Source organism: Ornithorhynchus anatinus, chromosome 1 (genome assembly GCF_004115215.2).
Source record: "Ornithorhynchus anatinus isolate Pmale09 chromosome 1, mOrnAna1.pri.v4, whole genome shotgun sequence".
NCBI lineage: Eukaryota > Metazoa > Chordata > Mammalia > Monotremata > Ornithorhynchidae > Ornithorhynchus > Ornithorhynchus anatinus.
In genome coordinates this window covers 98861795-98885062 of record NC_041728.1, presented here as the reverse complement: position 1 = coordinate 98885062, position 23268 = coordinate 98861795, and the positions used below count along the sequence as shown (strand labels likewise).

Sequence of the window (23268 nt, the reverse complement as noted above, 5' to 3'; positions counted from 1 at the left end):
CAGTAAGCGCTCAATAAATAGGGTAAAATGAATGAAAGGCCTGAGAAGAAACCCAGTGGTTCTGAAGTAAAAAGTGGGCAGTCAGGAGCCCTCCTGGAAATACCACTGTGGGTTCAGATCATCTCCACGTACTTCCGCAAAATGGCACGGGTGGTGTCCTCTAACTCTGCTGTGTTGTGCTCTCCCAAGCTCTCAGTCCAGCGCTCTGCACAGAGTCAGGGATCAATAAGTACCATCGATTGGCACCGTCGTGTGACACCGCGTGCCCCGTTCGACCCCTGTTTCGGTGTTCGATGTTCTCCAGTGCCATCACTTCCTCCTTACCTTTCGCTCGAGCTGCGTCTAAAGCAGGGAGAGATGCAGGGAGGAAGGGACGGGGAGAGGTAATGGAGGATCCACTTTCCAAACTTAAGTTCTCTAGTCCCGAAGAAGTTCAGGGTGTCTTCTTGAGAAGCAGCGTGGCTCAGTGGAAAGAGCACGGGCTTTGGAGTCAGAGGTCATGGGTTCGAATCCCGGCTCGGCCACTTGTCGGCTTTGTGACTTTGGGCAAGTCGCTTCACTCCTCGGTGCCTCAGTGACCTCATCTGTAAAATGGGGGTGAAGACTGTGAGCCCCACGTGGGACAACCTGATTCCCCTGTGTCTACCCCAGCGCTTAGAACGGTGCTCGGCACTTAGTAAGGGCTTAACAAATACCAACATTATTATTATTCTTATTCTTCTTAGGCTGTAAACCTGTTGTGGTCAGGGAATGCGTCTACCAATTCTGTTCTGCTGTTCTCTCCCAAATGCTAAGCGCAGGGCTCTGCACCAAGTAAGCACTCAATAAATACCAGCGATTGATTCTTATTCTCTTGTGAAACGACAGTGTGGCTATGTTTGGAGTAGGCCCGGGTGGGCGAGGAACAGGTTTTCCCCAAGTTGACCCATTCTGATTATTCACAGGATGTAGCTGGCGATTTTGCTCAACCAGATTTTCTGAGTCTTCACTAAAATTTTGGATAGCTGAGCGATGGCGACCTCATTAGTAGTGTATGATCAATCTTTCGATCGACGGTATTTATTGAGCGCTCAGTGTGTGCGGAGCACTGTACTACGCACTTGAGAGAATACGACAGAGATGGTAGACCCGTTGCCTAGTGCTTGGTTTAAAAATAATTTGTTTCAAGCGTCTTTAATGCCTTGAAATAGTTGACTGTCAAATTTATGTGCAGAGCACTGTACTAAGCACTTGAGAGAATACGATAAGACAGAGACGGTAGACCCGTCGTCTAGTGCTTGGTTTAAAAATAATTTGTTTCAAGCATCTTTAATGCCTTAAATAGTTGATTGTCAAATTTAAACACATCTGTCATCATCATTATTGCAATATGATTCTTGAGCCCTTTTTTGGGAATAGCCCTGTTGCAGGTGCTTAAGAATTACAGAATAAGAAGGAGTTTTCCTTTCCCTCAAAGTGAAAATATGAATCTTTAAGGTGTGCCCGATGACTTGTTTCTCTTGGGTCTAGTGTTCTGTTATTTTGGAGCTGGAATTTTTGAGAGTTCGTGAGAATGATGTCATGCATCAAAATTAGCGACTGAGGTTGACGCAACATTGCAAATCATTAGTGACCCAAAAGAATCTGCACATCGGGGCAAGTTTCTCTTCTTTCCAGTTGGGATTAGGATCCGCAGATCAGGCTTTTAAAATCGCAGCGAGGTGTCGGCTTTGTTTCTCTTCAAACCCCGGAGCCCTTGCCCCGCAGAGCATCACCTGACGAGACTCCAGACTTCGCAGATCGTAAGCCGGTGCCGTCTCCGGGGTTCCTCTGTTGTCGGCGTTTATCCCGCTAGGCTAACGTTATGGAGTACTTCGCGTCAGTGGGAATAGCGGTTCGTAGCTGACTTGGGTTTGAGTTACAGAATAGCCGTACTTTAAATCGGGTAAAATGATCAGGGCGCGGAGGCGACGCTTTAGGTTTTGTCGTGGGCGGGGAACGTGTCTGCCCACTCTGTCGTAGTGTACGTTCCCAAGCATTTAGCTTAGCTTGGAATAAGTTGGAGTTAGAGGAGTGAAGCGTGTGGGCTGGGTTGTAGTAGGAGAGTAGCCAGGTACGGTAGGAAGAGGAGAGCTGACGGAGAGGCTTAAAACCGACTGTAAGGGGTTTCCGACGAATGAGGAGATGGATAGGCCACGATTGGAGGTTTCTGAGGAGGGGGGAGAAGTGGCCTGAATGGTTTTCTGGAACAAGGATCCAGGCAGCAGAACCAAGTATCCAGCGACCAATCAATGGTATTTACTGAGTGCTTCCCGGGTACAGAGTACTGAATTAAGTGCTTTAGAAAAATGTTGGTAGACATGATTCCTGGCCCCAAGGAGCTTAAGTCTAGATGAGGAGACAGTAAAATAAATAGAAGACCAGCGTCTTAAGTGCTGAGGGGGTGGGTAAGTATCAAAAAATACCTGGTATTTGTTAACCACTTGCTATGTGCACTAAGCACTTGGGAGGGTACAATGAAACAATAAACAGACACATTCGCCGCCCACAGTGAGCCTACAGTTTAGCTGCCTAGATCCGAATGTTGCCTCTGTAACCAGGTGCCGGCCCGTAGGATTTCCGCGTGGCTCCGGTGGCCGCTATTGCAGCTGCTCCCTGAGGCCACCGCTTCTGAGGAAGCGAGTTTGCTCTGAGGTCAGTGAGGGTGCACCCTCGACGCTTAGCCTTAAAGCCCAGAAGTCCTCCACATTTAAAATGGCAGCGAGAGCCATTTTAATAATAATAATAATGTTGGTATTTGTTAAGCGCTTACCAGGTGCCGAGCACCGTTCTAAGCGCTGGGGTAGACACAGGGGAATCAGGTCGTCCCACGTGGGGCTCACGGTCTTAATCCCCGTTTTACAGATGAGGGAACTGAGGCCCAGAGAGGCGAAGCGACTCGCCCACAGTCACACGGCCGACAAGTGGCAGAGCTGGGATTCGAACTCATGAGCCCTGACTCCAAAGCCCGTGCTCTTTCCACTGAGCCACGCTGCTTCTCCAATCCCAATGTTAATCCCCCACAGCCTGGAGGAGAAGAAGGCGAGGTCAAGGGGCAAGAACGTGGGAAGAGCTGAGGGATATATTTTTATAAAGTTATCCGTTAGGCGCCTGTCGTGTGCCGGGCACCGTACCAAGTGCTGGAGCAGATACCAGATAGTCGGGGTGTTACGGTCCCTGTCCCACGTGGGGCCCGCGGTCTTAATCCCCGTTTTACAGATGAAGGAACCGAGGCACAGAGAATTAAGTGACTTGTTCAGGGTCATACAGCAGACAAGCGGTGGAGCTGGGGTTCAAACCTAGGTCCTTCTGACTTTCCAGGCCTGTGCTCTGTCCGCTAGGCCGTGCTGCTTCTAAGCAACGGCACGTCTCCCCTTATCGGCATCCCCTCCCTCTGTCCGCTTCCCTCTGTCTGTCTCTTTGACCTTAGATTTAGAAATACGTTGCACTACAGGCTCTCATCCTACCTCTTTCACCACTCTCCTACCTCTTTAACTGGGACCGTCCTCTAAGATCTCTTCTAGGACCTTTACTCGTCCTGCCCTGTACCCCTTCTCTTGGGAAGCTCCTAAGCGCTTAGCACAGGGCTCTGCACCTAGTAAGCGCTCAATAAATACGATCGAATGAATCCACTTACAGGATTCCAGCTATCACCTCTTTATGGAAAGCACTCGAATCTACCTCGAGCCCACTGCCTTGGTGTCCTCCTCTACTCCTCACGCATCCAGTCAACTGTTAAATCCTATTGATTCTTCCTCAAAAATATCAGCCTTTTATCGAGCACTTACTGCGCGCGGGCGTTGTTCCAACGGACGGTATATCGCCGTAGAGTAGGTGAACCCAATCTCTGCTCTCAAGGATCTCATAATCTCGCTGGGGAGACATTTCACTGATCCTCTACTTCTTCTCGACCCAAACTCCCTTGAGTCACCCTGGTTCAAGCACTCATCACATCGTGCCTTTCTTTGACGCTTCTCAATCTTTTAATAATAACGATAATAATACTGGGGAAGCAGCGTGGCTCCGTGGAAAGAGCCCGGGCTTGGGAGTCAGAGGTCATTTGTTCGAATCCCGGCTCTGCCACTTGTCAGCTGTGTGACTGTGGGCGAGTCACTTCACTTCTCTCGGCCTCGGTTCCCTCGTCTGTAAAATGGGGATTAACTGTGAGCTTCACGTGGGACAACCTGATGACTCTGTATCTCCCCCAGCGCTTAGAACAGTGCTCGGCGCATAGTAAGCGCTTAACAAATACCAACATTATCATTATTATTATTATTATAATTGGGGTATCTATTCAGTGCTTACTATGTGCAAGGCACTACAGTAAGGGCTAGGGTAGATACAAGCGAATCGGGTTGGACACGGTCCCTGTCCCACGCGGGGCTCACAGTCTTACCCGCTATATTGCAGATGAGGTAACCGAGACACAGAGAAGTGAAGCGACTTGCCCAGGGTCACGCAGCAGTCACGTGGCGGAGCCGGGATCGGAACCCAGGTCCTTCTGACTTCCAGGCCCGTCCTCTATCCATCAGGCCACGCTGCTTTATGTAGTACGGTGGCCTGCGTGTTTCAGGTACCAAATAAATATTACTGATTGCACCATAATCAGTTGTAATCATAGCATTTAGTGAACACCCTCAGAGTGTAATGGACTGTACTAAACTCATGGGAAGTTCAAAACTAAGAAATGACACATTCCCTGCCCCTGAGGAGTTTACACTCTAACGGGGGAGAGGGCGAATAAAAGTATTTATAAAGAGAGTAAACTAAATGATTGAATATACAACTGAATAAATGTATGTGCCTAAGTTCATTCATTCATTCAATTGTATTTATTGAGCGCTTACTATGTGCAGAGCACTGGACTGAGCGCTTGAATGTACAATTCGGCAGCAGATAGAGAACATCTCTGCCCAATGACGGGCTCGCAGTCTAATCGGGGGGAGACGGACGGCAGAGTGGAACAGAACAAAACAAAAACAAGACAACGTGATCGCGATAGATAGAATCGGATGGCTTATAAATAAGTTCCTAAGTGCTAGGGATGGCTGATTGTTTATATGGGACTTGAAATGCTGGTAATTAATCGGGGAAGACTCGGTGGGCTGGAGAGGGCAAGGGTCTGAGGGGTGTGGGGAGGGAAAGAATTCCAAGCCAGGTGAACATTCTGAGGGAAGAGGAGAGTTGAAAGTGGGATACTGTAAGAAACTCCGTTTAGGAGGAGGAAAGAGAGTGGGTGGTGGAGGGAAAGTAGGCGAAGAGAGCAGACGCATAAGGTGGGGCAGGTCGGGGAACCTCGAAGTCTGTTCGTGAGGGATTTTTCCTCGATGTTGAGGGACTCAGGAAGCCAGTGGAGGGTTTGTAAGAGTGGAGAGATGTGTGCTCGGTAGTGCTTCGTGAAGAAGGATCCTGCTCCGGCGTATGGTTTAGACTAAGGGGGTCTGGAAGAGTCTAGAGGCAGGGAGATCAGTGAGAATAATAATGTTGGTATTTGTTAAGCACTTACTATGTGCAGAGCACTGTTCTAAGCACTGGGGGAGATACAGGATCATCAGGTTGTCCCCCGGGAGGCTCGCCGTTACTCCCCATTTTACAGATGAGGGAACTGAGGCCCAGAGAAGTGAAGTGACCCGCCCACAGTCACACAGTTGACAAGCGGCGGAGCCGGGATTCGAACCCATGACCTCTGACTCCCAAGCCCGGGCTCTTTCCACTGAGCCAACGCCCCACACGGGGCTGACGGTCTAAGTCGAAGAGAGAACGGGTATCGAATCCCCATCTTGAAGCCGACGAGAGAACTGAGGCACGGGGAAGTGAAGCGACCTGTCGAGTTCATAGAGCAGACAGGCAGAGTTCGAACCCAGGTCCTGTGTTTCCCAGGACTGTGCTCTTTCCACCAGGCTGTGCTGCTTCTCAATCATCCCCTAGATTAGAGAAGCGGCGTGGCTCAGTGGCAAGAGCCCGGGTCAAGAGTCAGAGGTCATGAGTTTGAATCCCGGCTCCGCCGCTTGCCAGCCGTGTGACTTCAGGCAAGTCGTTTCACTTCTCTGGGCCTCAGTTACCCCATCTGTACAATGGGGATTAAAACCGTGAGCCCCACGTGGGACGACCTGATCACCTTGTATCCCCCCAGCACTTAGAACAGTGCTCTGCACATAGTAAGCGCTTAACAAATACCAACATTATTATTATTATCCCCTCCTCAAACATCTCCAGAGGCTCTCCATTTCTCTCTGCATTCAACAGAAATTCATAACCATCAGCTCCACCCAGTATAATCTCCTTACCTCGCCAATCTCTACTCCCGCTCTACCCTTAGCTCTCCTCTCCCTCCTTAGCAAAATTCCTAGCCGTACATCTCTTGAGATGGTCGATCTCCAACCTATTGGCACATCTTTCCCCGCAGCTAGAACTCCCCTGCTCTTTCTCGAATCCACCAATCCACAACCCTCCCCATTTTCAAAGCCTTCCAAAGAAGCCCCAACCTTGTCCCAGAGACATTCCCTAACTGAAACTCTCCTTCCAGATCGTGCATTCCTATCTGCCATTTTAACATAATAATGTTGGTATTTATTAAGCGCTTACTATGTGCCGAGCACCGTTCTAAGCGCCGGGGTAGACACAGGGGAATCAGGTCGTCCCACGTGGGGCTCACAGTCTTCATCCCCATTTTACAGATGAGGGAACTGAGGCACCGAGAAGTGAAGTGACTTGCCCACAGTCACACAGGTGACAAGTAGCACGCACAAGAGAGGAAAAACAGGGGGGACGAGGGGATTGAGAGCGACGAAAGATGTGCACTTTGGGGGGCTTCTGCCACAGAATGGCCTAGAGGAAAAAGCTTGGGACTGGTTTGAATCTCAGTTTCCCCCACTGGCCTATTCTACAACCTCGAGCAACTTACTAACCTCTCTGGGCCTCCGTTTCCTCATCCGAAAATGGGGTTAAGATAGACGGGCAGCCCAAATTAGGCGAGGGATCGCTTCGGAACTCATAACCTTCTATCTACCTCGGTCCTTGGCGCATAGTGAGCACTTAGAAGTGCCATTTTAAATCGTAAGATTGGCCCAGCTCCAATGAGTCCCATCAGTCGACGGCCGGTTCTTCCCAGAAGATCTCAGTCTCTAAGGGATCTTTGTCATCTGTAGACTTCACACGGAGTCTGGGCTCCTTCCCGCCGCCAGAACTAACTAGAAAACGTTTCCGTTCTCCTCTGTCAAGTGCTCCGTGCGCGTTCCCGCCCGAGGACGTCCCCGGCCACCGATTCTTACCCGGCCCTGCTCCGAGGGGGAGGCGGGGAAAGGTTACGCCGAATCCCGCATGTGGCTCTACTTTCCAGGTTGGAAGATTATGATGATCTTATGCCTATCTTCCTGCTCCGTGACACCACTCTGCAGGAAATCTACGGAGAGTACTTCCTCGCCGAACTTATAGCCTCGCAGGATGAAGAAAACCACACAGTCGTGTGTGAGGTCAGTGTCCGTTTGTCTGTAGCCTGTTCGGGGTTCGCTGGGCCGTGGTAGGAATACGACTGAAACGAGGCCCAGGAGCAGGGGGAGGTGATTAGAGCTCAGCAAACGGTGGCCTCCCGGCTTGTTCGAGTACAGGAGGGCACCACTGGAACAGGAGACTCCTTGAAGCGCTTAGTACAGTGTCCGGCACATAGCAAGCGCTTAACAAATAGCGTTATCGTTATTATTATTTGGGGCGAAGAAATCATTTTAAAAAAGCGATGCCCTCCTCCAAACCGTCTCTGTAGACTTTTGAGTGGATGAACTGTCCTGTGGCTGTTTATTGTTAGATTATACTCTGCCAAGCGCTCAGTACAGTGCTCGGCACACAGTGAGTGCTCAATAAATGGGGAAGCAGCGTGGCTCAGTGGAAAGAGCCCGGGCTTGGGAGTCAGCGGTCGTGGGGTCGAATCCCGGCTCTGCCACTTCCCAGCTGTGTGACTGTGGGCGAGTCACTTCACTTCTCTGGGCCTCAGTTACTTCATTTGTAAAATGGGGATGAAGACTGGGAGCCCCACGTGGGACAACCCGATGACCCCGTATCTATCCCAGCGCTTAGAACGGTGTTTTGCACATGGTGAGCGCTTAACAAATGCCAACATTATTAATAAATACGATTATTTATCGGTCGCTTTAAGAGATTAGTCTTTAGCAATGTTTGAGAGTAAATGGAGGCCAGGGGATGAAACCCAAATTTGGAAGCAAGAATTCTGTGTCTATTTTACGAGGAAAATATCATTATTTGGAAAGCTGTAGGAAGGTATCGTCAATAGTATTTGAGCATTAACTGGGTGCAGAACACTGTGCGAAGTGCTTGGGAGAGTATAGTACGACGGAGTTGATAGGGATAAGACGAGCCTGAAGAATGTACTGTTGCTAATGGAGTAATCGCGTTCTTGTTTAAATCAAACGCTTCTCCTGTGGCATAAGGACGATTTCACTGAAAAGCGTATAGAGGATTATGGAAAAGTCACCACAGATTAGAGTTTTGTCTCCAAGAATGTTTCGCGTTCATTTGGAAGCGGTGGAGATGTAACAACTTGCTATGAAGTTTGATTTCTTTATACAATGTGCATTTAATTTTTTGAGTGCCTTAAGAGGTACTCTAAATGTGCTTTACAGAACTTGGGAGTTGGGCGTATTCTGGTGTGACTAGCGTCGAGCTAGATGGTTTACGGAGCCCAAGGGATATCCTCGGTCCTAATCAACTAGGTGCTTGACCAGGAACAGTTCCTCTCTTGGGATACTTGGGTAGAAAACAATTTAGCTTACATCTACTACAGCGTGGAGAGCCCTCGTTTATCCTGGCTTAGCTCGGCCAGGTCCGGTTGCCGGGACGTGTCCCAGAAATTGCATTAAAAATTCTAGAATTGTCTCAGATTCCACGCGTTGCCTGGGCTTCGCAGTCAGGGGTCATGAGTTCGACTCCCGGCCCTGCCACCTGTCAGCTGTGTGGCTGTGGGCAAGTCACTTCACTTCTCCGGGCCTCAGTTAGCACATCTGGAAAATGGGGATTAAGACCGGGAGCCCCGCGTGGGACAACCTGATTCCCCCGGGTCCACCCCAGCGCTAAAAACGGTACTCTGAACATAGTAAGCGCTTAACAAATACCAACATTATTATTATTATTACTATGTCGAACCCCGAAGTAGATTCACCTATCAGACCTGACACAGTCGCTGTCCCACATGGGGCTCACGGTCTAAGAAGCGGGGAGAGATCGGAGGAAGAGACAGCAGCACGGAGAGGTGAAGTGATTTTCCCGTGGTCTCCTGGTTCCTGGGCCGGAGCTGTTTCCACCAGGCTAGGCCGCATCCTAGTCGTTCCTTTAAATTTTATGGTCCATCTAAAAATTTACCAAATGGCTCCTTAGTGGCCTGAAAGAGTTGGTGAGCCGTTTAAGCCCCTAATGGACTGTAAGACTCAGAAGAGAGGTCTTCCCGGCAGGAAACACTGCACTGCCACTCCAGACCAGAATCTGTGGCTGAGATGATAATAATAATCATAATGATAGTGATAATGGTATTTGTTAAGAGCTTACTATGGGCCAAACACTGTTCTAAGCCCCGGGGTAATACAAGGTCATCAGGTGGTCCCACGTGGGGCTCACAGCCTTACTCAGTCTTAATCAGACAGAGAAGCAGCGTGGCTCAGTGGAAAGAGGCCGGGGCTTGGGAGGCAGAGGTCATGGGTTCGAATCCCGGCTATGCCACTTCTCAGCTGTGTGACTGTGGGCGAGTCACTTCGCTTCTCGGTGCCTCAGTTACTTCGTCTGTAAAATGGGGATGAAGACTGTGAGCCCCCACGTGGGACAACCCGATTCCCCTGTAGCTCCGCACATAGCAAGCGCTTAACGAATGGCAACATTATTATTAATCCCATTTTACAGACGAGGGAACTGAGGCACCGCGAAGTGAAGTGACTCGCCCTAAGTCACACAGCTGACAAGTGGCGGAGTCGGGATTAGAACACACGACCTCCGACTCCCAAGCCTGGGCTCTCTCCACTGAGCCGCGCGGCTTCCAGGCCCCTTCATGAGGTGGCGGGGTGGCTAAAGCCACCAGTGAACGTGTCCAGAATGTGTGGTTCAGACAGAGTAGTTCCCAATCGGGGTTTTCCCACTGCTGGAGACATGGAATTGAGTCCCCTATAAACTCAGGGAGTGAAAATACCCTGTGGCAATCATCCCGAATAGTACAAGTCTTTAAGATGCTCTCAAATTCTTCCCGTCAATGAAGGAAAATATTTTTTGAGGCTTGGCATAAACAAAGGATTTTTATAAGCTATTATTAATAATGTTGGTATTCGTTAAGCGCTCGCTATGTGCCGAGCACCGTTCTAAGCGCTGGGGTAGACACAGGGGAATCAGGTCGTCCCACGTGGGGCTCACGGTCTTCATCCCCATTTTACAGATGAGGTCACTGAGGCACCGAGAAGTTGAGTGACTCGCCCACAGTCACGCAGCTGACAAGTGGCCGAGCTGGGAATCGAGCCCATGACCTCTGACTCCAAAGCCCGTGCTCTTTCCACTGAGCCACGCTGCTTATTATTATTATGATGGTATTTGTTAAGCGCTTACTATGGGTCGAGCACTGTTCTAAGCTCTGGGGTAAACATGCGTCAATCAGGTTCATTCATTCATTCAATAGTATTTATTGAGCGCTTACTATGTGCAGAGCACTGGACTAAGCGCTTGGGATGGACAAATCGGCGACAGATAGAGACGGTCCCCGCCCACTGACGGGCTTACGGTCTAATCGGGGGAGACGGGCGGACGAGAACAATGGCGGTAGAGTCGAGGGGGAGAACATCTCATTAAAACAATGGCAAATTAATAGAATCAGGGTGATGTACATCCCATTGAACAAAATAAATAGGGTGACGAAGATATAGACAGTCGAGCGGCCGAGTACGGTGCCGAGGGGGTGGGACGGGAGAGGGGGAGGAGCGGAGGGAAAGGGGGGAGAAGAGGGTTAAGCTGCGGAGAGGTGAAGGGGGGGTAGAGGGAGCGGAGGGAAAAGGGGAGCTCAGTCCGGGAAGGCCTCTCGGAGGAGGTGAGCTCTAAGTAGGGATTCGAAGAGGGGAAGAGAATCAGATTGGCGGAGGTGAGGAGGGAGGGCGTCCCGGGACCGCGGGAGGACGCGGCCCGGGGGTCGACGGCGGGACGGGCGAGAACGGGGGACGGCGAGGAGGTGGGCGACGGAGGAGCGGAGCGTGCGGGGTGGGCGGTGGAAAGAGAGAAGGGAGGAGAGGTAGGAGGGGGCGAGGGGATGGACAGCCTGGAAGCCTACACCTGGGGCTCTTAACCTAGATGTCAAGGGTATATTTAAAAGAATAGACATGGCCTCTGTCTTCAAGAGCTTACAGTCTAATAAGGAAGATTATTTATTTTGTTAATGCGATGTACATCCCCTTGATTCTATTTATTGCTATTGTTTTAATGAGATGTACATCCCCTCGATTCTATTTATCGCCATTGTCCTCGTCTGTCCGTCTCCCCCGATTAGACCGTGAGCCCGTCCGAGGGCGGGGACCGGCTCTATCCGTTACCGATTTGTCCGTTCCGAGCGCTTAGTCCAGTGCTCCGCACGTAATAAGCGCTCAATAAATACTATTGAATGAATGGATGGAGATGGACTAGAAAAAAAAACCCACGCGCTCAACCTATACTTATAAATACGTAGGTGAAGGAAGTGATTGGAATAGATTATATGACCGTACCGGCTCACGAAAGAATGGTTGGGAAAACTGATGCGAAGAGGTGACTCTGTGCCGTGACAAATAATAATAATAAAGGTATTAAGCGCTTACTGTGGGTCAAGCACTGTTCTAAGCGCCGGGGGTGACCCACGTGCATTAACCGTCCTCCTCTCCCCACACCCGTGGGTACGCCTATGTTCTAAGTCATCCTGGCATTCTTTGAAATATCAACGCCCATCTTCAAAGGGGGGCATAACATGTGGTTGACTTGGAGAAACCTAGATCGGTGACCGTGGTAGCCAGAGATTTTCCTCATTTTCATTCGAATGGGCGATCTCCACCACTGAAATTAGCCGGTAAACCTAACAAACCATCAGCGTGATAGCACATTTCTGACCACGGTCCGATCGATAATAGATCCCTGCCGCGCGCTTGCTGCTCGGTATGAAGCCGGCAGGAAGGTATTTCGGGCCGTGGCGGTTTAGGCTCACCAGTACAGTGGTGGATTGGAAAGACACCTCCATGCGAACCCAGATAGATGCCAATTTTCCCCGCTGAGAATGAAGCTGGCAACCTCTTTCTGCACATATGGTGGATGGATTGGTTAATCAGCTTCTGCTGAGCCTTGGTTCTAAAATTACAGAGCAGCCAGACAACTGCAGAGATTCCGCTTTCGTTCACGGACGCAAACCGGGCAAACAGTCACTTGTTATTTGGAAGTAAATTTAAATGTTTACTTTGGATTTTTATGAAAGTGGCCAATGGCTTTAAAAAGCAGCTGTGTAAATCTAGGCTTTTAGAGCTAGATTCCATTTTTTTGGAATGGGAAAACTGTATACTTGGGGGGAGGTACTTTTTATTTCATGGCGGGTTTCGGCACCGGAGTCAAAATAACGGGATTTCATCACGTTTATTATTTTGTGACAGAGCGTGATCGAGAGCCATGTTTTTAATGCTTAATTATTGCTCCCCCCCCCCTTACTCCATTAATGTTGCATTATTTGAACATTTCTGCCTCACTAGTGCAAGATCCTTGCCATTTTGCTGTGATTACAGTCATTTATGGAAAAATATGTTGCTTTTAGACAGTTCCAAAATCTCAGATTTATCGATTGCCTGTGATTACCACGTTCTTTGCGTTCTCCCTCTTCCAGGAGAGAACGGTCTTAAGTGGGACGAAGGAAGACGGCGTCTCATGGCCGGGCAGGCGGAGGAGAGCTTTGTCCGTTAGTTTCCAATCATCTCAGATAAAGTCAATCCCCAGGTTTGGTTTAAAAGCCATTTCAGGATCGACAGAAATTATTCTTCTGTGGGAGATCTAAAACTCCTTACGTCCTGTGCGCTCATTTTCTTTCATTTTCCATTTCTTTCTTACAAAAAAGAATGATGTTCGCATACTTAAGACAGATGCGAATACGCAATTTTACTCATTTTGATCTTCCGTTATGTAATGTAGGATCTTCCCACCGAAGGATCGGGAAAGCCGAACTGCAAATGAGCGATGGCCTTTTCAGTCCTCCAGCATGGTGGAGGCTAAGGGACTTTCTCAGAGCCCAACCTGGGAAATTAGACAAGGCCCGTGGGCATGTAAATAATAATAATAATGTTGGTATTTGTTAAGCGCTTACTATGTGCAGAGCACTGTTCTAAGTGCTGGGAAATACAAGGTGATCAGGTTGTCCCACGTGGGGCTCCCAGTCTTCATCCCCATTTTACAGGTGAGGTAACTGAGGCCCAGAGAAGTGAAGTGACTCGCCCACAGTCACACAGCTGGGAAGCGGCAGAGCCGGGATTCGAACCCACGACCTCTGACTCCCCAGCCCGGGCTCTCTCCACTGAGCCACGCAAGGACAATTACATTCTGGGAAATGAGAAATGAAACAAAAATGGAAACTGCGACTCACAGTTTTAGAACCGTGCTTCTTTCCCACCACTCTTTCGCCTCCACTTTGGCATTCCATAATTCATAATAAAAATAATAATTACGGCATTCGTTAAGCACTTCCTATGTGCCAGGGCCTGTACTCAGTGCTGGGGTGGATAGAAGCAAACGGGGTTGGACACAGTCGCCGTCCCACATGAGGCTCACCGTCTTAATTCCCATTTTATAGATGAAGGAACTGAGGCACGGAGCAGTTAAGTTCATTCATTCATTCAGTCGTATTTATTGAGCGCTCACTGTGTGCAGAGCACTGTACTGAGCACTTGGAAAGTACAATTCGGCAACAAAGAGAGACAATCCCTACCCAGCAACGGGCTCACAACTGACAGGTGACTACAGTGACTCGTCCACGCTCTCACATCAGACACGTGGCAGAGTCGGGATTAGAACACATAACCTCCTGACTCCCAGGTCCACGCTCTGTCCATTACGCCATGAGTGGCTTGACTGTTTGAATCAGCTGTGCGATGTAAAGTTTTTGGTTTTCTTATTTTTTTAAGCATGTTTCCATGCCTGCACTAGCCATTTCATCCCTCCAGACTGTAAATTCGTTGTGGGCAGGGAATGGGTCTGTTTATCGTCGCATTATGCTCTCCCAAGAACTTAATACAGTGCTCTGCACACAGTAAGCGCTCAATAAATACATTCGAATATCCAGGACTTCCCCTTTGCCCCCTTTGAGATGGTATCTCTTTGGAACTCTAGACTCTAAGCTCACCGTGGGCAGGGAAAGCGTCTATTTTTATAGTGTACTCTCCCAGGTGCTTAGTACAGTGCTGTGCACGCAGTAAGCGCTCAATAAATACATTTGAATATCAAGGACTTCCTCTTTGAGATGGTATCTATCTAGAACTCTAGACTCAAAGCTCACTGTGGGCAGGGAAAGTGTCTATTTTTATAGTGTACTCTCCCAGGTGCTTAGCACAGTGCTCTGCACACGGTAAGCGCTCAATAAATACGATTGACCTAATGATTTGAGCTGTCCTTTGGGATTCTACGATGTTACTTCTGACAGTGGCAGTAAGATGTTACAGGAAAATGTTAGCGATGACAGAGGGCTCGAGAAGTATCTAGAGTGGAAGGAGCACGAGGTCGGGAGTCAGAGGTCGTGGGTTCTAATCCCGGCTCTGCCACCTGTCAGCTGGGACACTTTGGACACTTAGCTTCTCTGGGCCTCAGTTCCCTCATCTGTCAAATGGGGATTAAGACCGTGAGGCCCACGTGGGACAACCTGATTACTCTTGTATCTACCGCAGCGCTTAGAACAGTGCTTGGCACGTAGTAAGCGCTTAACGAATACCAGCAGTATTATTGTCACCCATAATCAATCTACTGGAGACAGGGAGGAAATATTCAGGGTGTTTAGACAGGCTATCCCTTGCCGTGAGGCTGATGATTCCGGAAGGAGACAATCTTCCTTCCTATTCCTCCAACCATCCTACTATCTCCACTGCCGTCGTCAGTCATCATCAGTGGTATTTACTGAGCGCGTACTGAGCGCAGAGCACTGTTCTAAGCGCTCGGGAGAGGAAAACACAGCAGAGTTGGTAGTCCCGTTCCCTGCCGGCGACAGGTTTACGGTCTAGGGTTTCTACAGTCCGCTGCCAGAGACTGAACCCGTGGACTGGTCGAGCCATTGGATGTCCTTACCATTGGTCTTACGTTCTAATATTCTGTATTCTTAATAATAATAGTGATAGTATTTGTTAAGCTCTTACTATGTGCAGAGCACTGTTCTAAGCGCTGGGGTAGAGTAATCAGGTTGTCCCATATGAGGCTCACAGTCTTCATCCCCATTTTACAGATGAGGGAACTGAGGCCCAGAGAAGTGAGGTGACTTGCCCACAGTCACACAGCTGACACATGGTAGAGTCGGAACCCATGACCTCTGACTCCCAAGCCCGTGCTCTTTCCACTGAGCCACGCTGCTTCTCTAGGATGGCGTAGTGGATAGAGCCCGGGCCTGGGAGCCCGAAGGTCATGGGTTCTAATCCCGGCTCCGCCACTTAGCGGCTACGTGACCTCGGGCAAGTCACTTCGCTTCTCGGCACCTCAGTTTCCTCATCTGCAAAATGAGGATTGAGACCGCGAGTCCCACGTGAGACCGCGTCCAACCCGATTTGCTTCTATCCACCCCAGCGCTCAGTACGGTGCCCGGCACGTAGTAAGCGCTTAACAAATCTCACGATTTCCAGCACTTGGGACAGGGCCTGGCACCTACTAAAGGCTGAACAGATACCATAAAAGTGATTATAATTATTTCGATCTTTCAGGATGGAGGCATAGCAGTGGGGTTGATGAGCGTGTGCTCCCAGGTGAACATGAAAATGCTCCATCGGTGCTTCGACCTGAGAACTTTCCACGGGCTCTGCAGACCTCATCCCGATGACGTTCTCAAACCAAGTCTTCAAACAGGTGACAGTGAGGTCAATGGGATCTATTTTCAGGATGATCATTTAATGATTTTGGTATCCGTGAAGCGCTTACTATGTGCCAAGCACTGGTCTAAGCCCTGGGTAGATACGAGGTAATCGGGTGGTCCCACGTGGGGCTCACAGTCTAACTTCCCATTTTGCAGACGAGGTAACTGGGGGACAGAGAAGTGAAGCGACTTGCCCAAAGTCACACAGCTGATAAGTGGCGGAGCCGGGATTAAAAAAAAAATGAATGGTGGTATTCGTTAAGCGCTTAGTATGTGCAAAGCACTGTCCTAAGCGCTGGGGGATACAAGGTGATCAGGTTTTCCCACGTGGGGCTCACAGTTTTAATCCCCATTTTAATTTACAGGTGAGGTAACTGAGGCACAGAGAAGTGAAGTAATAATAATAATAATAATGATGTTGGTATTTGGTAAGCGCTTACTATGTGCAGAGCACTGTTCTAAGCACTGGGGTAGATACAGGGTCATCAGGTTGTCCCACGTGAGGCTCACGGTCTTCATCCCCAGTTTACAGATGAGGTAAATGTTGGTATTCGTTAAGCGCTGACTACGTGCAGAGCACTGTTCTAAGCGCTGGGGGAGATACAGGGTCATCAGGTAGTCCCCCGTGGGGCTCACAGTTAATCCCCATTTGACAGATGAGGTAACTGAGGCCCAGAGAAGTGAAGTGACTTGCCCACAGGCACACAGCTGACAAGTGGCAGAGCTGGGATCCGAACTCATGACCTCCGACTCCCAAGCCCGAGCTCTTTCCACTGAGCCACGCTGCTTCTCTGAAGTGACTGACCCAAAGTCACACAGCTGGATTAGAACCCACAACCTCTGAATCCCAAGCCTGGGCTCTTTCCACTGAGCCCACTGCTTCTCAGTACATTAAACCCGTATAACCTGACAGTTTTTGTCACTTTAAATCCTTTTTTTTTTTCCTTTTTCATCTGCCGGGCCTGAAACTGCCTGGATCTTCTTGCCAAATCCCTTTCCGGGTTGGCTTATTTAGAACAGGTTCCATTTAGAGAAGCAGCTTGGCTTAGCGACAAGAGCCCGGGCTGGGCAGTCAGAGGTCATGGGTTCTAATTCTGCCTCCGCCACATGTCTGCTGGGTGGCCTTGGGCGAGCCACTTAACTTCTCTGGGCCTCAGTTGCCTCGTCTGGAAAATGGGGATGAAAACCGTGAGCCCCACGTGGGACAACCTGATTACCTTGTATCTATTCACATGTTTAGAACAGTGTTTGGAACATAGTAAGCGCTTAACAAATATTCATTCATTCATCCATTCAATCATATTTATTGAGCGCTTATTATGAGCAGAGCACTGTACTAAGCGCTTGGAATGTACTATTTGGCAACAGATAGAGACAATCCCTTGCCCAGTGACGTGCTCACAGTCTAAACGGGGGAGACAGAGAGCAAAGCAAAACAGAACAAAACAAAACAAGTAGTCTGGCGTAGATATCGTCAAGATGAATAGAATCGTAGAACGTAATTATCATCATTATCGTTATTTAAATCAGCGGGACGTCTAGGGGAAATGGGCCGTCGAGAATGAATTTTGGGGACTTTCGTTGCAAGTGAGTAGTTATGAACATGATGGGTCATTTCTAATTGTCAATCAGCGGTATTTATCGTGAACTCTCTATGTCGTGGCTCGGTGGAAAGAGCCCGGGCTTGGGAGTCAGAGGTCACGGGTTCTAATCCCGGCTCCGCCGCTAGTCCGCTGTGTGACCTTGGGCAAGTCACTTCACTTCTCTGTGCCTCAGTGACCTCATCTGTCAAAGGGGGATTAAAAAACTGTGAGCCCCACGTGGGACAACCCGATCACCTTGTATCTCCCAGCGCTTAGGACGGTGCTTTGCACATAATAAGCGCTTAACAAATACCACAATTCATTTTATGTGCTGAGTCCTGGACTAAGCACCTGAGAAAGTCCAGCGCAATATACGGGAGAGGTGTTCTTGCTCGGCTAACGCTTCCCCTCAGGTGGACTCTACGCTGTAAGCTCTGTTGCAGACAGGGATTGTGCCCACCGACTCTGTTGCACTGTACCGTCCCAAGCGCTTAGCTCAGTGCCCTGCACACAGCACTCAGTAAGTACACATCACGAGGACGATGGAGACGATGATGCTCTGCGCCCGGGAAGTGTTCCACCAATACCACCGATTGATCGATCCAACGGAGGAAAGAATGATGCGACTGTGGTGGGTCGGAGCCACGTCTGCTCTCCGATTAGTCCTAAGGGTGACGGCTTTTGTCGGGCAAATATTTGCGGCCATGGGGTACTGTGACAGATAATTACAAATAAAGTCGCTTAGAGGATAGCGCACGGGCCTGGGAGTCCGAAGGTCGCGGGTTTTATCCCCGGCTCCGCCACGTGTCTGCCGTGTGACCTCGTTGGGCGAGTCCCTTCGCTTCCCTGGGCCTCAGCTCCCTCATCTGGAAAATGGGGATTAAGAGCGTGAGCCTCACGTGGGACCGGGACTACGTAACAGTGCTTAGAACAGTGCTTGGCACACCGTAAGCGTTTAACAAGAACCGTAATTATTATCGTTATTAATAACAAGCCAAATGGTAAAATCCCTAGGTTCTTGGGAGCGGAAACTGAAAAAGGTAAAATCAAACTTGCCATCGTGTCCTCCGTGACTTTTTGACAACGACTTTTTGGTCGGACTGATTGTGATTTCTGGAGTCTTGAAGGATTTCAGATTGCGGGTGATTCGATTTGGGTTTCGATTTAGGCGATCTGTCATCTGGTCAGCCCCTCGGGGACCTCTCAGCGGAATCCGGCCCTTCTCAAGTGACCCGACATCCGGGGAATCTTGATCCGGGGGAAGGCCTGAAACTCCCCTGCTGACCATTCAGAAACCAAGAGTCACTCTCTTCTCCAGAACCTTTTCAGTAACTTTCCCAAAACATGAGGCAGCCAACCCCGGGGAGTGGAAAGGAATGGGAAAACGATTTAGTGTTTACATTTGCTCTCCCCAAGTGAAACAGTAGCTATCGCTAACAAAACACGAGCCCGGCTCCTCTCCGACTGTTTTCCCCAGCCAGTCGGTTAATATTATAGGCTCTTTTGCTCCGAGATGGATCCGGCACATAATCGACTGATGAATTCTATATTAAGAAGGCAGGAATAAACACATTTTCTTCCCTATCTGCCACAACAAAGAGCGATGGCACTGAAGAGCAATCCCAAATGCACTGTAATCTCCCGTCCCATTTCTCTGATGAAAGTCTTGAAAAAAGGAACGAATAATGAAAAGAAGGTATAATTCGTGCAAAACATTTGCCAAAAAAGACTTGTAAAAACACAAATATACATCCGGGTGTAGTCTCCACACCCACCCCTCCGGAGAGAATATGTCACGCGGGATCCTGTGGCCCGGTTGAGGTATTAGAAACGTCACGCTTTTTTCTGCCCGTGCCTTGCTCGTTCTGAGCGGCTTCGGTCGATCCATTCCGCTTTCACCAGACCGCAGCCCTGATCGGAGGGAGCCTCCTTGGAGAGTCTCGCGGAAACCTGGACAAAACGTCGATTGGGATGAGAAATAGCAGCCCACGCACAGTCCGCTAAAAACCATGAGCCCTTCGCCCCCGAACACACACAGCTACATCTAGAAAATACGGACTGAAATCCGATCACGTAATTGCCTCCGCCGCCTAATTCCCCCACCCCGATTTTGGAGGAGGAAATAAAAGATCCTGTTCTGTCCGACTAGATCGTAAGCTGTGAGAGTGGCACAGGACAGGGTCAGGGAGCGGAGAAGGGTCAAAACGTAATGCCGCACAGACAGGCTGGTGCTGGCGGATGGGTCTTTCTTTGAAACGGGTTACTCTCCCCTGGTGAGAGGAAGAGGAGAAGAGGTGGGGGGAGTTAATTAATCAAGTGTCTATTGTGTGCAGCACTTGAGAGAGCTGGATAGAAGAGAAACAGTGTCAAGTGCCTCATCTGCCTCTTCCTTCTCCCCTCCTTCCCTCCTCCTTTCTTTTTTCTGCTCTTTTCCCCCCTCTCTCCCTTATTCCTAGTCTTAATTGTTAAATAATCATATTGGCATTTGTTAAGCGCTGACTTTGTGCGGAGCACCGTTCTAAGCGCCGGGGGAGATGCAGGGTCATCGGGTCGTCCCACGTGAGGCTCACGGTTAATCCCCATTTTACAGAGGAGGGAACTGAGGCCCAGAGAGGCGAAGCGACTCGCCCACAGTCACACAGCTGACAGGCGGCAGAGCCGGGAGTCGAACCCATCACCTCTGACCCCGAAGCCCGGGCTCTTTCCACTGAGCCGCGGTTAAATGATCCAGATAATAACCCCACCCGAGTTTTTGTGTTGCGAAAATTATACGAAATAAGCAGGGCAATAATGCAAGTAAGTGTGACCTTTACAGTTTGTCTAAGGAGAGCCAAATCCTCATCCCTCCGGCACCCCAGCATTTATTTTTTGGGAACCAAGATCCCTTTAAGGTCAAGTGAAGCTTTTCACGTGGCAGAAGAGATATGGGTTGGAATTCAGCGGGTAACGGACTCTAGACTGGAATGACTGACTTTGCCGATGAAACGAGATGTGGATTTTGAACGATTGGGCCCTTACCCCCTATTTAGCAGCGTGGCTCAGTGGAAAGAGCCCGGGCTTCGGAGTCAGAGGTCATGGGTTCGACTCCCGGCTCTGCCACTTGTCAGCTGTGTGACTGTGGGCGAGTCGCTTCACCTCTCTGGGCCTCAGTTACCTCATCTGTAAAATGGAGATTAAATAATTATGGTATTCATTAAGCGCCCTCTATGTGCCGAGCACCGTTCCAAGTGCTGGGATGGATACAAGGTAGTCAGGTTGACCCACGTGGGGCTCACAGTTTTGAACCCCGTTTGCAGATGAAGGAACTGAGGCACAGAGAAGTTAAGCGACTTGCCCAAGGTCACACAGTAAGACTGTGAGCCCCACGTGGGACAACCTGATTCCCCTGTGTCTACCCCAGCGCTTAGAACAGTGCTCTGCACATAGTAAGGGCTTAACAGATACCAACATTATTATCATTATTATTAATTTTGGTAATGAGGTGTACATCCCCTCGATTCTATTTATCGTGATGGTGTTGTCTTGTTTTTGTCCGTCTAGTCTCCCCCGTTTAGACCGGGAGCCCGTCACTGGGCAGGGATTGTCTCTATCTGCTGCCGAACTGTACATTCCAAGCGCTTAGTCCAGTGCTCTGCACAGAGTAAGCGCTCAATAGATACTATTGAATGAATTCTTCATCAATTTCCTGGTATAAAAAAGAAAAATCCCTTGAAGAGTAGCTCGGGACCGAAGGGGAGTTGACACACACATCTAGAGGTGGGTCCAGGGCCGAGGGCGAGAAGGGGCCGGGATGGAGGATGGGGATGGATTGGGTGGTAGGGAAGCGTTGGAGTGCGATGCAGGAGACGGGTGGTCAGGAGGACTGTTGAGCTGGGAGAACGGGGATGCCACGGGCTCAGAGTTGGGTGGGGAGGGGCGACGCGTTTGGCCGTGGCGAATTCCCACATCCTCCAGACCCGCAGCCTCCTTCAAGTCCCCGATCATTCACTCATTCGTTCATTTATTGATTGAGCGCTTACTGTGTGCAGAGCACTGTACTAAGTGCTTGGAAAGTACAATTTGGCAACAGATAGAAACAATCCCTACCCAACAAGGGGCTCACAGTCTAGAAGGGGGAGACAGGCAACAAAACAAAACGAGTAGGGATCGGTAGCCTAAAAATAAAAAAAATCGAATTATAGATATATACACATCGTTAATGAAATAAATAGAATAATAAATATGTACCTATATACACAAGTGCTGTGGGGCGGGGAGGGGGGGTAGAGCAGAGGGAGGAAGTAGGAGCGATGGGGAGGGGAGGAGGAGCAGAGGAAAAGGGGAAGCTCGGTCTGGGCAGGCCTACCGGAGGAGGCGAGCTCTCAGTAGGGCTTTGAAGGGGGGAAGAGAGTCAGTTTGGCGGAGGTGAGGAGGGAGGGCGTTCCGGGACCGCGGGAGGACGCGGCCCGGGGGTCGACGGCGGGACGGGCGAGACCGAGGGACGGTGAGGAGGCGGGCGGCGGAGGAGCGGAGCGCGCGGGGTGGGCGGTAGAATGAGAGAAGGGAGGAGAGGTAGGAGGGGGCGAGGGGATGGACAGCCTCGAAACCCAGAGTGAGGGGTTTTTGTTTCGTGAGGAGGTCGATAGGCAACCAATGGAGGATTTTAAGGAGGGGAGTGACAGGCCCAGAGCGTTTCTGCGGGAAGATGAGCCGGACAGTGGAAAGAAGAATAGACCGGAGCGGGGAGAGACGGGAGGATGGGAGATCAGAGAGGAGGCTGACACAATAATCCAGTCAGGATGGGAGATCAGAAAGGATCCTGGTTGACTGCATCAGCCGGTACCTGGTTCTCAAAGAGCGGGCTTTCCAGGTTTCTTTTAACGCTGTCAGTCGATCGCATTTGTTGAGCAGTTACCGTGCGCAGAGCACTGTACCGAGTGTCTGTTGTGTTGGTAATGATTTTCCAGCGCCGGAAAACCGTGGGACGGTAGAGAAGCAGCGTGGCTCAGTGGAAAGAGCCCGGGCTTCGGAGTCAGAGGTCACGGGTTCGATTCCCGGCTCTGCCACTTGTCAGCTGTGTGACTGGGGCAAGTCACTTAACTTCTCTGTGCCTCAGTTACCTCATCTGTAAAATGAGGATTAACCGTGAGCCTCTCGTGGGACAACCCGATGACCCTGTATCTACCCCAGCGCTTAGAACAATGCTCGGCACCTAGCAAGCGCTTAACAGATACCAACATTATTATTATTATTTTTATTACTGATCCGAGTTTGGGTGGCTTTGCCAAGATGGTCCTTGCTGTTCGGTTTTCTCACTCTGGGATGTCCACTGTCCGCTGCGGCACAGATCACACAGACCAATTTCAGTTACATATTTTAGGAATGGTAAAAAGTGGGAAGGCCACGATGGCAGGAATAAGTGCGCACTGATTCAATTTCTAGGAGGAAATCCTCTCCCAAGCGTTTAGTGCAGTGCTCTGCACCCAGTAAGCCCTCCAGGAATATCACTGATTGATTGAAATGAAAACTCTGCCACTAAAGAGTATCTTCTTTTTCAGAAATACAAATACTATCGGAATCGTCTAAATCATCTTTTTGACCAAGGAAAAATTA

General features: G+C 49.7%; 1 protein-coding gene across 5 annotated transcripts in view; it reads left to right on the top strand.

Moving 5' to 3' along the window:
- CFAP61 (cilia and flagella associated protein 61) overlaps window positions 1–23268 on the top strand; it is a 315110-nt gene that overhangs the window by 40598 nt on the left and 251244 nt on the right. For all 5 annotated transcript variants that reach the window (XM_029072415.2, XM_029072412.2, XM_029072401.2 and 2 more), the window contains exons 7-8: window positions 7358–7490; window positions 15945–16086. In XM_029072415.2, the coding sequence (XP_028928248.1) occupies window positions 7358–7490; window positions 15945–16086 (275 nt within the window). The remainder of the gene's footprint in view (window positions 1–7357; window positions 7491–15944; window positions 16087–23268) is intronic.